The 16,356-nt window shown below is 38.1% G+C and overlaps 1 protein-coding gene across 3 annotated transcripts in view; it reads right to left on the bottom strand.

Annotated features, from left to right (window-relative positions):
• The window catches only part of ITPRID2 (ITPR interacting domain containing 2), a 37,782-nt gene extending 23,101 nt beyond the window's left edge, over nucleotides 1–14,681 (bottom strand). For all 3 annotated transcript variants that reach the window (XM_039239638.1, XM_039239639.1, XM_039239641.1), the window contains exons 1-8: nucleotides 14,373–14,681; nucleotides 13,974–14,019; nucleotides 10,995–11,044; nucleotides 10,099–10,155; nucleotides 8,192–8,231; nucleotides 8,003–8,101; nucleotides 6,609–6,817; nucleotides 5,029–5,729 (exon numbers count right to left, since the gene is read on the bottom strand). In XM_039239638.1, the coding sequence (XP_039095569.1) occupies nucleotides 5,029–5,729; nucleotides 6,609–6,817; nucleotides 8,003–8,101; nucleotides 8,192–8,231; nucleotides 10,099–10,155; nucleotides 10,995–11,044; nucleotides 13,974–14,019; nucleotides 14,373–14,583 (1,413 nt within the window). In that variant the 5' untranslated portion in view covers nucleotides 14,584–14,681. The remainder of the gene's footprint in view (nucleotides 1–5,028; nucleotides 5,730–6,608; nucleotides 6,818–8,002; nucleotides 8,102–8,191; nucleotides 8,232–10,098; nucleotides 10,156–10,994; nucleotides 11,045–13,973; nucleotides 14,020–14,372) is intronic.
• Nucleotides 14,682–16,356: the final 1,675 nt, after the last annotated feature.

Raw genomic sequence — 16,356 nt, 5'->3', positions numbered from 1 at the left:
TGTGGAATGTTCTAACTCAAATAACCCTTCCTCTATGGTTTAAAGAGACATTTATAGCAGTTAAAAAAATGAGAAATCAAAATTGGAGCTTTAGAAATTATAATTCTAATTTTTAATGAAATCTCAAAAATTTCAAATGAAAGAATTATTTTTCTGAAGTAGTAGTATGAGGCTGTGCAGCAGATGACTTGAGTTCTTGTTCAATGTCTGACACTTTATCAACCAGTCTGACCTTTACCAAGTGGTACAGTGTAAAGTAGCATGTTTGTACAAAGACCTGAATTCAAGTCTTATTCATGTCACATACTGGCTAAATGGCTTCAGATAGTTATCAGAATTATCTATGACAATTATGTCCGTTTTAATAACTGAAAAGTGAAGACTACAACTCCTACCTCACAGGCCTTAGGATAATCAATCACCTTGAAAAACTAAAATGGTAGCAATTTACAACAGATGGCTCTCTCTTATGACCCAGGGATTCCTTACACCTTGATCCCCTCTCAGACTTCCCCTGCTAAGGCACTGACATCAAAGGGAACATTACATCCCTGAGAAAGATGAGGGAGAATCACTGCTATCAAGTAATATGAAATGTTAGAGGAGGAAAAATGTTTCCTCATATGTAAAGGCAGAAAATTGGAGAAGGAATTCAAAGATCTCTTTCTGTGCTAGTTTATTATTCTATGTTTGTTGCAAATTTTTATTTAAAACAAACTTCCAGGTTTTACTTGCAAGGTTTACTTTTTACTGCCACATAAATACTTATAAAAAAGGTTACCATAAGTCTTTTAGATAAATGTCAAATAAAACTTAGCGGTTAACTGGGCTACAAAGTAGCAGACATTGGTGCCTATATCATGTGTGAGAATTCATATTCTATTGCAAACACAATGCTTGTCTTCAAAACACAGTCAAATGTGAAAGACCAAAAGAACAATTTAACTATCAATCAAGTATCTGATGGATTTCAGATTATTTTAACTCAGGCATTTCAGATTATTTTAACTCAGGCCAATAAATAAAACAGGAAAGAATCCTGAAACTTAATAACTACAAATTAGGAGACATGGTACTTAACAATCAGTGCAGAGACAGAATTACACTTACTAAACTTCAGTAGCTTAAAAAATTATATATACTTCCAGTAATCCCTCTATTTGAATATAAATTTGTTCCATGAGAAGACACAGAACAACCCATTTACAGAAATATACAGCTAAAAGTTCTCCCTCCTCTAACATTTAAGTGTGAGAAAGGTTCCCTTGACATAAAAGATGAACACTTGATTACTGAGTAGGATCATTTGGTTTAACTGTGAATCATTCATCCATAAGTCTATGGCCCTAGACAGTTACCATATGTATTTATTAAAAATAAACCACTTTGAGAACCCAAGCATTATTTAGGGAAGTCATTTAGAATCTGAAAACTCGGGGCGCCTGGGTGGCTTAGTCGGTTAAGCGTCCGACTTTCGCTTAGGTCATGATCTCGCGGTTCGTGGGTTCGAGCCCCGCGTCGGGCTCTGTGCTGACTGCCAGCTCAGAGCCTGGAGCCTGTTTCGGAGTCTGTGACTCCCTCTCTCTCTGACCCTCCCCTGCTCACGCTGTCTCTCTCTCTCTCTCCTAGAAATAAGTAAAAATTTAAAAAAATTAAAAAAAAAAAAAAAAGAATCTGAAAACTCAAGAATACAGTTTTACAACTTTTAGGCATACGGGACATGTGAAATAGTCTGCAAAACATCTGGTAGTCTACAAAACATTTTCTCATAAGGCAAAACGACTTTTAAATGAAAGTAGTCTCTGGCCTTTTATTTTTTCTTAACATAAGAAATAGTCACTCTCCCTCTCCAAGGCCTGAGTCAGTCTTATCATCTATGTAACTCCCTTTATATTTAAATATTTCCTCTCCCTGCTTCTGGTGACTGTCTGATCTTACCTTAGCCTCAGGAGTAGGCAGCTTTACACACAGAGCCAGGTTTGCAGCATTTTCTCCTCCACCTAGCTACCCAAAGCAGCTGGCATTCAGTTAATCTGTTTGAGAACTGGTTTACTGACAGAGAGAAAGGGAGTGTCCTCTAGCTTACATTTATTTGCTGTTTTTACAGGAAGAAAGTTCCCAAGAGGAATTAAACCTCAAGGGAAAGGAGTCCAAAAGAAAAACAGCAACAATCTACTTTGAATGGGATCTAAAAGTTTGCTTCAGTAAGATTGTTCTCTTCATTTGTCAGTATAATTCAAGTCACACTTGGGAGAAGAGGAAATTAAAGAAACACATTATTTCCTTTCTTTATCCATTGTTCTACAAGCTCTCTTTAAAGTTCCCAAAGGGATAAAAACACAGTTCCAGGAGGTTTTTATCCATGTTTTAAATATATCTGAAGAGCAAGGATTCATTACCCTTAAAACTCTCCATAAATACAATGCAGCTATGGTTGACTATATCTATATATTCTTTTTCTTGAAAACAAAAATCTATTATTCTTCAACTACCAATGCCTGTAATTTTGTATTAAAAAAATAAAAATTCAGGGGCGCCTGGGTGGTTTAGCTGGTTAAGTATCCGACTCTTGGTTTAGACTCAGGTCATAATCTCACAGTCTGTGAGTCCGAGCCCCACATTGGGTTCTATGCTAACAGTGTGGAGCCTGCTTAAGATTCTTTCTCTACCCCTCTCTCTGTGTCCCTCTCCTGCTTACTCTCTGTCTCCCTCTCAAAAACAAACTTAAATTTTTTTTTTTTAAAGTTCATTTCCTTGAGATATTACTTTCTTCATTAATTGCTTTTGCCAGCAGAGGGAGCAAAAAAAAAAAAAAAAACCAAAAAACCAAAAACAAAAAAAAGAAAACCCCTCGTAAAATCATTAAATGAAAACTTGGCACCAAAGTACATCTATCTAGCACTTTATACTTTTTTAAAGGCCTTCTGTGTATATTACCAATAATTTTTTAAAAATACATAGTTTAAAATTCAGAAATCCTAGAAATTCCAAAGCAACACATAAGAGTGATTTCTCATCTGGGTTGCCAACATCAGATTTGCAAGTATCTAACAAATTTTGTTTAAATTTTCATATTCTGCTATTAAGTTAAAACCAGGAAACTGACTGTCATATCTGTCATAGAAAAGGGGCGCTAATGGAAGGCAGGAAGTTACACTTTAATTACTAGTGGTAGGACAAGTTCAGATCAAAATAAACTATTTGAGAATAATGAGATAGAACAAAAAGAGGTCTGAATTTAGCAATTATTCATGAACTCCTTATAATGAGAAATGTATTAGGGATTAAACAGGAAAAATATAAAAATATATAAAGAAACAGGGGAAGGGGTGCTGGGTGGCCAAGTTGGTTAAGCATCCGACTTCAGCTCAGGTCATGATCTCACCGTCTGTGGGTTTGTGCCCAGCGTCAGGTTCTGTGCTGACAGCTCAGAGCCTGGAGCCTGTTTCAGATTCTGTGTCTCCCTCTCTCTCTGCCCCTCCCCTGCTAGACACATGTGTGCTGTCTCTCTCTCTCTCTCAAAAATAAAAACATAAAAAAATTAAAAGAAACAAGAAACAAGGGAAAAAGAAATCTACAAATAATGTAGACTTTTTCAAAGGGCTGCTTCTCTTTTCACTTTTTAGTTATAATTAAAGTAGTAAAAGATACATTCAAAGACTCCAAAAAACAATAAATACCTATTATCAGCAATCAAAATTTTGTAATAAATGAAAGATATTCACTAATATAAGAGATACATACTCACCTAATAGGACATTTATGGGCAAAATCAATTATCCCATTTTCCAACTCCCTAAAATAATGGCATGTGATTCTAAAATGTCTGAGATGCTACTATATTACTAAGACCATTCGATAAATTTTAAAAAGAAAACCGTTCATTATGTAACTTACAGCCACGACTTTTCAGCAGTACACAGATGTGTTTCCTCATGTGTAAAGTTAAGACCAGGATGCCTGCCTCATAGACTTAAAAAGTAAAGTACTTGAAGGGCCTAGTACAGTCCCTGCCACAGGGTAGGTGCTTGGTAAACTTCAGTTTCCTGTCTCAAGCCATACAGTACCAATGCAGAAGCATTAGCTCCGTCCATTCAAAAGCTGTTTTAGTTGACCTCATCAAAATGAATCTCTTTATCTTGCCCAATTTGAAATTTATGTAAATGCGGTAATACCTCTAGGTAGAAATCAAAAGTAAGCAAACACTGGTCTTCTAGGCTTGCAGAAATCATGTTCCCTGATCTGGTGTTTCTTTTTTTTTTTTTTTTTTTTAATGTTTTATTTATTTTTGAGATAGAGATAGAGACAACGTGATCAGGGGTGGCTCAAAGAGAGAGGGAGACACAGTATCTGAAGCAGGCTCCAGTATCTGAGCTGTCAGCACAGAGCCCAAAGCAGAGCTCCAACCCATGAACTGTGAGATCATGACCTGAGCTGGAGTCAGGGTCAACTGAGCCACTCCGGTGCTCCTTTGACCTGGTGTTCTAAACCTTATTCTCTGAGGTTCGCTATTCTCTCCTTCAGGTACAGAACATCTTCAAGTTCTTTCCAATCCCATGACAAAGCCTTATTCACACTTCACTTATCCTTTCTGCTAAGATACTTTGAGAAAGGTTTGCCCAAAGACACAAAGCAATTTAACAACAAAAAAAGAACTCAAACACCTGTTTGCTTTCAGAGCCTGCGTTTTTAACTACTATGCAACATTGATTTTAATTTAAATATATTCTCTCAGGGCTTTCTCCGGCATCGAAAGCTTAAACTGAGGGGGGGAGAGGGGGGTAAAAGTTCAAGCAGTAAATGACAAAGTATCTAGAGGAGCTGATGAACTGTTGCATTACCCTGGCAATGCACAGTCCTGTGACCAATTCTTAGTTTGTGAAACAGAACCAAAATTTGAAAAGTCAAAATTAGAATGATTTTTTTCCTAGAATAAATCTATTAGCCACCTTTCATCTTATAAACATTTTTTGGCATCTTTTTTCCTAATTCATTATTTGAAACAGGTCTCAGTAATATTTTACCTACCTCTTCCATTTCAAAGGAGTCCTTCTGCTGTGACATTATATTTCTTATGGATGGTATCGTCAGTGGTGCACATAGCTCTTTTTCAGGTATGGACATGTGGACACCCTTCAGCTCGCTGCCATTTCCCAGCTCACTGTGGCTGGACATGCTGAAGTCGTTACCTAAGTCAGATTCTAGAATACCAGATTCCTCACCCAGTTTATTCTCATGATTTTGAGTTTCTCTACTTTGTTCGTTTTTAGTTTTTTGGTTAAAATTGCTATTTGCTACATCAGAAAGTCTATCAATGTCAGCATTCTCCATAACAATTGCTGAACTACCTGGTACTTCTTCTTTAACCGTAGCCAACATAGAAGATGAGTCTTTCTTTTTTATAATTTTTTGACACTTTTGATCATTTTTATTGCCACTTTCTTCCATCACCAAAATATTCGGAATCTTCCCTTTATCAGTTGCTGGGGAAGGGCTACTACTTTCTCCTTTCTCTGTTTTATCAACACATAAATTTAGTTTTGATAGTGTTTTCATTAAACGATTTGCAGTGTTACTTCGGGTTAGAGGTGGAGGGGAGTCTGTCTCCTTGTTAGAAGTCACTGAGGACATACTTCCAATTCTCTGCAGGGGAGTCCCAGAGACTTGGGAATATAAAGAAGAAAATGCATTGGCCACAGTAGTAAGCACTTCAATTTGACGAAAACGGCCTACAAAAAGAAAAGGATGTTGATTTTATACATATTTATGTTTATATATGTGTATACATGTACATATATTAAACTATTACGACTTTTTAGAATGCCAACAACTGTTCTTAAATCACAAAGATTATAAAACCAAAACTTTTTTCCTTATCTAACACTTAAAGGTTCTCTACATTTACTAGAGGAAGATTTTTCACTCTCAACAGAAGTTATGTTTTAAGAATTTAAAAATCTGTTCTATGATTTAAAACCAGAAAAAAACCCAAAGTATGACAACAACACTGAAGAAAAAAGAAAAGCTACTGTTCCATAGCTGTGATTCTATTTTTATGTCTTCGACTTCATTAAGACTCTTCCAAATGCTCTCCTAAGAAGATGTATACAAGTCTGTACTTTATACCTAATGGAGGTGGGACAGTAGGATTGGATTTATAGATCACTTAAGGCTCTTCCAAGGACTATCTGAGGATCCCTGTTTTGGAACTTCTGTTCAACAGAGAAAAATAGGCAAGATACAATATAAATAAAAATTATCAAGTTAGCTATGCTATTTTAGATTTATAGAAGACGCCTAAAATTGACTGACTTCATTTAACAGTAACAAGCCCCTCCCCTACTTCTTTCCTTTTTAATTATCAGCAATCTGGAGGGAAGTTTAAGATAAGTACAAAGTTCCATACATCAGTTATGGTAACACGCAGGTCAAGAATGAAGAGAGGGAAAAGTTAACTTCTATAAAAAGAATAATAAAAATTCAAAATAAGTAAAACAGCTATTGTAGTAACCTCAGTAATTAAGTTTCCAGTGCTATTTCTAAAAATTAGCACGGCTTTAAAAAAATAAGACCATTTCACTGTGGGTGCTAATATTTAAAAACCTTACTTGTTAAAGCGTAATTTGGATTTTCTACTTCCATCCGTTGCATTTGAGCACTCAAAAATACTTTAATATCTATCCCTCTTGCAAATGATGATGAATTAAAAAATCTGGAAGGGATTTTGGAAGCAATATCTGGTTCATCTCGTCCAAATCCAAGATTGTAAAGAATTTCTTCAGGATCTTCTTCATAAAGTTCCAACAATTCTGAAACACTACAAGGGAAAAAAAAGAAACATCAAGATATAAAATAAGTTTATAGTCCACATCACATTATAAAAAAGAGCTTTTGCTCTTTACACCATTATTTATTTCATCATACACTGTGTACCATATGTGACATATTACTCTTAAAAAGAGTCCATTCTTTCAAACTGTTAGTATTGGAAAAAAGAGCCAACCCCAAGAAGATACTCAGTAAGACTCCCTAAATGATTCCTCACCTTATATTTTTTGTCATTTTAAGAGAGTCCCAGTAAAGCAGCTAAAACAATTAGCGGACAGGCGAGGGAGAATAAGGAATAAACAGATTAAGAAAAAAAAAAGAAAAGGGAAAATATACTAGGAAGTTGGGAGCACAGGACATTCTGCAGAACTTGAGCTTTTCTGCTCTCTTTGGCTGTCACTGAAGATGCAATACAGGTAACAAGCTGAACTCTGGAAAGTGAGGGAGGAGCTTACTTTCAAATGGTTATTTTCTCTAACCATTTTCACTCAGGAAGTAGGAGGAACAACATATGGAGACAATGGGTTACTCAAAGGTAAGTCTTGCTTTCATTCTATAGGGAATTAAACATTTCTTATCTCTTCTTCCTCATACTAGTGATAATCCGACTTCTGAGACTCACTGAGGAAAACAGTAATGTTAGAGATCAAACCTGAACAGAAAACTTCAATTTGTTTCAGAGAAAATGTTCAGATTCCAATACGATAATTTAGATAACAATTTAAACTGGTTCTACAGGCACATGTACTTGCCTATTTTAATATATATTTTGAAGACCTCTAATATAATATGTTGAAGATAAATCTATGTTTAAATATCAAGCTTTACATTAGAAAGGTTTATTCTGATTCTTATGATAGAATAATTTAAGACTCCCTCCCCTCAACTGGGAGAATTTTGGAAGCAGAAGTTATTCTACGCTGGAGTTCCCATTTCAAGTTGTTTATAGGGCTCAAAATACTCATTATAACAAGAATTCCAATTCCAGCAGCATTATAAACACGTCTGTTGCTTTCTAATTAATCTTATTTTTTTAAAAAATAAGAGCAACGAATGACACATTTTGGATTCTTTCGATTTCATACTATCAAGCCAAATCCAAGATTGAAAAAGTGGTAAAGAGTACATCACCTATAACACAATGTAACTGTAGTGTAATTTCAGAATAAGTTACCTTGAGACTGTCCCACTACTTTTCCCCGATCCAGTGGAATTCATACTTCTCCCTTTCTGATGAAACTGTAGTCTTCTTTCTTTGGCCAAGATATTACTGCTATAAACAAAATTAGATTATTTAAGACCTCATTTTCATAAATGTTCTTCATTTTTGAAAAGGAAGAGAATAAACACCACAGCTACCTACCAGTTTTCAATTTGAGTATCCGTTTCATGGAGGTGGTTGGCTATATGTATAAAAAAATAAATGCAGAGCACAATTGTTAGTAGGACAGTAACTACTGTGATATAGTCACTAAGAAAGCATTTTAGCCAAACGTTACAGCTAACGGCCTAATATCCCAAACTCATGTCTTGGTTCATTTAATCTGGATCATTAAAAGTAATATAAAGATTGATACAAAGAATCCGGAGCTTCTAGACAGTGTTGTTTGTTAGCAATGTAAAATTAACTACTTCTTTCACTGAATGTTTAAAATAAAAGGAAGACAGATAAGAAGATATACAGTATCTGTAGTAAAGATATTAAGATATCATAGTGACAGATACATGGTATTATACATTTGTCCAAACTCACAGAATACATGCATTCAAGAGTGAAACCTAATGTAAACTGTGAACTTTGGGTAATTATGATGCCTCTTTATGGGTTCATCAATTGTAACAAAAGTACCACTCTGGTAGGGGACATTGATTATTAGGAAGGCTATGCATATATGGAGGCAGGAAGTACAGGGATAATCTCTATACCTTCCCCTCAATTTTTCTGTAAACCTAAACGTGCTTTAAAAAAAAAAAAGTCCCGGGGCGCCTGGGTGGCTTAGTCGGTTAAGCGTCCGACTTTCGCTTAGGTCATGATCTCGCGGTTTGTGGGTTCGGGCCCCGCGTCGGGCTCTGTGCTGACTGCCAGCTCAGAGCCTGGAGCCTGTTTCTGTCTGTGACTCCCTCTCTCTCTGACCCTCCCCTGCTCACGCTCTCTCTCTCTCTATCCTAGAAATAAATAAAACATTTAAAAAAAAAAAAAAAAAAAAAAAGTCTTAAAATAATTCCATATCGAGAAATTAAGGCAGATATCAAAAGTGCTATTTACTGTAACAGTGAAATGCATTTCAGTAAGGGATTGACAACATACTCAACTGTACTAATTAGGAAGCAGTAAGTTTAAGCTCTATAGAGTTTATTCCTTGAAAGCACATTAACTGCAATAATAAAAACTAATATATTCACATATTCTAGACTTTTAATGTTAGAAGGTTCTACATAAGTAATCTACATACAAACTGATTTAAAACAGCAAAAGATCAAGGTTATTACATTCAGTGGATAAATTCACCATTCATTAACTTATAATTTAAAAAGATTTAGTAAAATCCTTCATTTCTTTTTGATAAAAAAGCACACATTAATAACCTAGCTGTACAGCTACCAATAATTTTCAAATACCTGTAAAATAATAATAATATTTAATTCTACACTGTGGAAAATTTTACTATAAATCCACTGGGCAAGATGATACAATCTGTGAAAATTCAAACATGGGGCACGATACACTTTTAAAATGTTAATGCAGTCTGAAACAGACATCAGCATAATGATTTCGAATTAAATACTAATAATTCTACTTTTGTTTTTGTCCTTCAGTGTTCTAACAATCTGGGAAGAGAGTAAAGGGGAAAGACAGGAGACACTTGAATGCAAGGAGAAAGACAAGCCACAGCTGTAAGTCTGACATAAGGCTACCTCACACTAAAAATAAGCTTCAATTTAGTCTTCTTGTGTATAAATATTTAAGTTTCCTTCCTTGTGCGGGACAATTCTTCCCTCAGTTCTATGACCATTGTTTGCCCCCAAACAGTTCCTTTAAGCAGTTAAGTCCAAGAACACAAGGACATTCCACAATGATTTTTAGAGCCATTCTTTCAGGTATCCTACAAGCTCTGACTAGATTATTAATATATCAAAGGTTCTGTAAAATGTGTTTCAGTCATATTCAAGCCCTTTAACTTTGGCTTTGAGGGCTGTAAACCTGAAAGCACTCAACTTTTTTTTTTTTTTAAACCTGTATGAAAATACAGTTCTTCCAAACAAACTTACCTTCAGCTCCCAATGATAAATCATCTTCAAAACTGCCTCCATTTCTCACAAGCACACCTGAAAGAAACGTAAAAAGATTCATTCTGGTGTTTTTTATTGGACCCACATATAAAATTGTAGTTTTATCTAAAACAAATTGACCAAACAAAATATAAGAAACAATAAGGTGTTTCAAACCTGAATATACTCATAAATAATTCTGATTATATAACTTCAAAAAGCAAGTACAGGCTTTATTTTATCACAAAGAAACCATGATCTGCAGCCAGGTAAAGTTTAAAAGCCCCAGTAGAGGTTACTCTATACTTACTATGTCTTTGAAGATATTAGTTTAGCTAACATCGTACCCAAGAGTTTCATGGAAAATCAGATCCCGGAGAAATCATTCCTTTTACCACCCTTAATAGTCAGGAGCTCAAGCTAGATTTTTCCAATACTATAAATGTTTTTTATATGCCTTGCCACTACCTGTACATTCTTGTTGTACTTTGAACTTTAGAATTCTGTCTCACACAGGTGGTAAAATTTCAGGCGTGGCAATTTCAGTTAATGTAATGTAAGCAAAGAAATGCTGCACTAAAGCTGACCCAGGTCACTCAATATTTTCCTTAAGTTTACATATTCTATTTCTGTATTTAATTAATTTTCATAGTATCTAACTGGATAATAAAAATATAAGTTTCACACTGTATAAAGGTTTAGTAATTTTCTTAAACTATTCACTGTTTTATGGTTTATCACAAGATTTCTTTCTTTTGGCTTTTCTCTCAGAATGGCATATTTTATAAAATGAACATCACTTTTATATTTTACATATGTATACTTTCACTCAAAGGACAAATAAATAAAGTAGGACCTTCATAAAGAACAGATTTAGAAGAGCAACTTTCCCTTACCCTTGAGTGTATTACTGCTTTGCTCATCCAGTGAGGCTCCCAAAGGGGTACTGAAACCATACAAACATATAAACCTTAGTCTTGAGAAGCTGTCTGAAGAGTTGTCACTGCACAACTTTACACTTAAAAGGTCACAGCCAAGCAAGCATCTAATCACATTTAACTATCCTCCCCAAACACAAAAGGAATGCAAGAGTATTACATAAGTAATATCCTCCTAACTAAGCAAATGCCTATCCTCAAGTCAGTTCACCAGGAATGATTTAATCACACATCTGATCAGTCAGCAATTAAGAGCAAGAATTATAATTACAAATGATATGAATTAGCATTTTCTTTACAAAAACAGAAAAAGAGAATGTCAACAGGCATTAAGAAAATGTCCGCTCCCCTCAACCCCTTCCCTAGAAACAGGAAACAGAATTAAAAGAAAACAAATCTTTACCTTGATAAAAGTTAAAAGTCAGGGTCTAGTAAGAAGTAAGGCTTAACAATTTTTTTAAACCTCATCTGTTAAATCTATCACCAGCATTTTAGAGCATCAGTCAGTGCCTCTCATAACTCCACCTACTATCTTTTTTGGTCTAAAAGAGAAACTTGAGGGCTTTTTTCCTGCTTTTAAACTATAAAATACATATATCTTCATTTAACTCTGTAAACTAAAACCTTGGCTTGAAAATCAACCTTAAGAACCAGCCACTGCTAAAATTCTATCACATTCTTTCTGTTCAAACACAGATAACTTAGAAAATGTTTTCCATTTCTGTCTAAAACTGAATTATATTAAGGAATGTTTTATTTTGAAAGTTCTGTTTTATGATATAAACCTTTCATCAGTAACAATTTATACCTGTTACAAATTCACATCAGGCATGGAGTCGACTGTAAAAATTTCAGTCTCAAAAAAATATTATTGAAGTTGCAATTTAATGTTAAAACTTTCTGTAAGCAAATACACAGGCAATGGTAGTTCTCTGAAAATTAGTGCTTTTGAAATGTAAAAGAAATACAACCACCATGAAAACAAAAAACTGAACCAAGTTTTTACATATATTTTACTATAACTTGAATTTATGCCTTTATAAAGTCCTTCTTCTGCCTTGACGACTACTTTCTGAGGACAAAACACTGTATTACTCCTGCAGATGTCTCTACTGGTCTAGCCACTAACAGAAAATGGCAAATAAAGAGACTATAACTGCCATTCTCCTTCAGAAACAAGTTTCTCACTCTTGTAAGTGATTTCTTCCAAATTCTTTCAAAAGCTATCCTTTCTTAGATATTAATTCAAGCAATTATTTCCACTTAGCAAAAAATCAAAAACAAAAACCCATCCTCTTTAAGGAACAACAAATGGTAGCTTTATTCAGGATATGGACAGCAATAGGAAACAAATAAAAATAAAAATAAGAATGTATCCAGGGGAAAAAGCTAGCTTTAGATCACCTGTAAATAATGTACAAAGTAGGTAGATGCCCATCTGAAAAGGAACTTACACTGTTAGAAGAAAAAACCTAGAGTTGCATCATGTCCTAGCAATCAAATCTGCAATAATACAGCTAACATTCTAAGACTGTTTGTTCCAGCTTTCCCAGGTACAAATGAATGTCCCTTTTGTACGGAATAGGTGCAACTGCAGGGAACAAGAAGGAAACCTATGCAGGAAACCTAAAAGGGAAGGAGCAGCAGACCATAGAATCTGCCTACATAAAATTAGCAACAAAACTTGGAATTTTCAGTGATGATATGTCTGATGAATAACATCTGCCTACTGCATTTATCTTGAAGGATAAGTGTACTTATTTACTGTCTACTTGATGTGATATTTTATATAATCTTAATTCCTATACATTATAAAATAATGTGACTTTTCTCTTGCCATTAAGCTTTTTTTTTTCTTTTTTGGTATATCTTTAGAAAGAAGGACCATATACTTCACCATATCTCAAAGGGTCAATGACACTCCTGAATAAGAGTATTTAATAATTCATCATTATTACTCAAAAATACAGGTAATTCATCAAATCAGAACATCAACAGAGTAGCGGCTAATATTTTATCTGTGATTAAGGAAGAAAAATAAACTGGCATATATGAAAATCTTCTTCTTCTCCTTCCCTCTGAAAACACTTCCCTACCTCTGGTACTTGAACAAAAGATTGAGAAAAGGGCAAAATGAGATGGCAATGTGCAGAAGCAAACACCTTAACCAAAGTTAAAAAGCAACATTCTTCATAGGATATTCTACAAGTAGAAAATAAATTGGAAAAAAATTAAGATAACAAGCTTTGTTACTATAGTAAGATTTACTTGCAAAATGATTTATCTCCCCTTGTACTTCGTCCACCAGATTGGTACCAGATGCCAAAGAGAGCATGCAATTAAACAGATTTATGCCGTTTGAATGCCTTGAAAGCTCTATTTCCCTTTAGTGCATTCCATTGCCATCTGACAAATGCATGCCCAAGGAGTAAACTACAAGAAAAAAGTTAGCTGGTTTTATGGCTATCCAAAGAGAATTAAGGCACAGAAATAAAATTAAGGCCAGTTAGTGTTGTTAAGTAAATTAAATTCATCTTAAACACATCTGAAAGGGAAATTATTCCGTGCCAGATATACAGATGTCAAAACAAAAGCAAAATAAAATGCCGTGTGAAATGTGAAAATCCTCTCGAATAACAACAAGGCAAGCATAATAACAAGGCATGGCACGGTTATTTGTTTTAGGTCTCTGATCTCTGATGCCAACATCATACAAGAGGGGTTGAAGTCCTAACAACTGTCAAGTCAACACGGTCACCAACTAACCAGCGGTCACAGTACTTCCATTTCTAATCTTTTAAAGGAGGAAGCTATCCGCCGGCTCACTTTCCGGTTTGTGGCTCACACCGCCATGGGACCCACAGGGACTGCGGCAGTCCGGAGTGCCATCTCCGCGGATCTCTCTTTGGGACGCGAGAGGCGAAAGCGGGGACTCACCGGCAGTCCTTGAGCCATATCGCGATCTTCTCGTTGGGCACGTTTCCTGCAGGGCAGAGTGAGGGGACAGCTGGTTACCGACCCCTGGGGGACTCCGACGGCGAGGTCAACCTGGATGCTCCCACGTAAGAAACATCTACTGGGGGTAAAATGTAGCCTAAGCCACAGGTCTTGTCCGTCTGAAGGAAAGCGAGATGGCACCGGGGTGTCTCTGCTGACTCTGGAAACGCCTCGTCAAGGGCGCGCAGTTAAAGGTCCCTTCTCCCCCGCCGGCCCGGGACGTCCCGGTCTTCCAGAACTTAGAGCAGTTGCCTAGATTGCACGAGACTTTCCCCCCGCCCACGAGCCCCGCGCTTCCCCGAGTCCCCAGCCCACCGCGGCTCGACCGAGCGTACAGACCTCTCCCCGGGGCCGCCGGCAGCTTCGCTCCCGGGAGGTCCTCCTCGTCGTCGTCGTCTTCGTCCTGCGTCGTCGCTTCTGTGGACAGGTCCTCCGTTTCCGACGCCTGCCAGGAGCCGCGGCACTTGGCCCAGGCCTTCCTCCTGCGACTCGCCACTTGCCACTCCAGTTCCTCCTCCGCCTCCGCCGACGCCACCAGGGACCGGTCCATGGCCGCACCGGGGGCTCCGCTGCCCTAGTCGGAGCCTGCGGGAGACACGGTGGCGGCGGGACCCCCGCCCCTGCCGTCAGCGCCCAGCCGGGCTGGGGGGCCCGGGAAGCAGGAGCGGGCGCGGGAGGGGGCGGAGGAGGAGGAGAAGGAGGAGGAGGAGGAGGAGGGGACGGGAGGGAGGGAGGGAAGGAAGGGGAGGGAGGGGGCAGAGGGCCGGCGCTTCACATGAAGCCGGCCCGGCGCGGCGCGGGAGCGCTAGTGGCCAGAGAGAGCGCGGCAGAGAACGAGCGCCAGCCGGCCCCCCGGCCCGCTCCCCGCCCTCCGCCTCCAGCCTCCCGCCTCCGCCCGACGCGCCAGAGGCCCGGCCGGCCGCGGCGTGTCTGCGCGCCCCTCCCTCGGCGGCGTCCCACGCCCCCTTCCGGCCGGGGGCGCGCGGGGCGGAGCGCGGGGCGGCGCGCGCGGAGTGGGGCGCCGGGTTCCCCTGCGGTGGCCCGCGGATCGGGCGAGATTTGTTTGCTTGTTTGTTTGGTAGCGATCTTTGTTTCCTGTCAACTTCTGTCTCTCTCTCCCTCTCTCTCTCTCTTTCTCTCTCGCTCACACACACTCACACACACACAAGTGTGGAAAGACCAAGTGCCCCTCTTTACCGCGTCAAAGCAAGTGTCGGCTAGGGCTCGCCGAGTTGTTACTGTTCGCGAAGTCCGAGGACTTGAGGATGAAGATGAAAGAAAGAGGCGCCTAATTGGTATTTGTCAAAATGTCAAAACTGGAAAAGATCAAACTTCGTGAAGTGCTACTTTCGTGCTTTACGAAAGTTAGTTACTGTCGTTGTGTTAGGTATGAAAATGAATTGAGAAAGAATGTTTAATATGGAAATCCACATTGATGTTGGACTCGGATGGTTGAAAGAGGTTGATGTCAAGGTTCAGAACTATTTTAAAAATGTATTTGGGCATTCTACCTCCTTTTTAATCTCATTAGTATAAAAACTATAAAGTCCTGTTGAAAATCACACACAAACTTCTGACAGTTTATCAATACCTACAAAATCCTATCCAAAATCCAGACTAACTTTCCAGAACCACCATTATATTCTGGGCCTAGGTATGCGTACTGTGAAAATATAAGGGGGGGGGGGGGCTAGAACAGTGATACTAGAATCTCACTAGCTTGAAATTTCATTATTATTCTTTCTTGAATCTTAAAGACTTTTCAGCCTTCAAGAATCCTATAGCAAAACGCAGCTAACAGTTTAATGGCCCTTCAGAATAGGCTAGAGCCTAGCTGCCTGTAGGAAAGGGGAGAGAGAGGGAGAGAGAGAGAGACAGAGAGAGAGAGGCAGGCAGTAGCTGGAGAGGAAGCACTGGAAGGGGTGGGCAAAAGCCACACAGAACAAAATAAACTGTCTTCATAGTTTCATTCAGGGCCCTAACAGACTCCACCCTACTCATCTGGGGCTCCTGGCTTCAACTCCATTATCTCCGCATGCTGTTCTTTTCTGTCCAATACCTTCAGGAATTTCAAGATTCATCTGAGCCAGAACTTTTCCTCAACCATACCTTCCCACCACTTCTGGTCACATCTCTCCCATGATTCGCTGATTCACAACTGAATGTCTAGATCACTTATTTTGAGACTGAACTGTGCAGTAAATAGTATAACTGGCCTTTGAGAGTATGTTTGACTTCCCAGCCAGATTGGATTGTAAACAGTGAAAGATTAAAGAACATCATTCTGTACTCCTCTTGCAGCCCTTACACTTTTATACAGAGA

Source organism: Hyaena hyaena, unplaced genomic scaffold, assembly GCF_003009895.1.
Source record: "Hyaena hyaena isolate Hyena2069 unplaced genomic scaffold, ASM300989v1 scaffold_159, whole genome shotgun sequence".
Lineage (NCBI taxonomy): Eukaryota > Metazoa > Chordata > Mammalia > Carnivora > Hyaenidae > Hyaena > Hyaena hyaena.
This window is presented reverse-complemented; position numbering and strand designations above follow the sequence as displayed.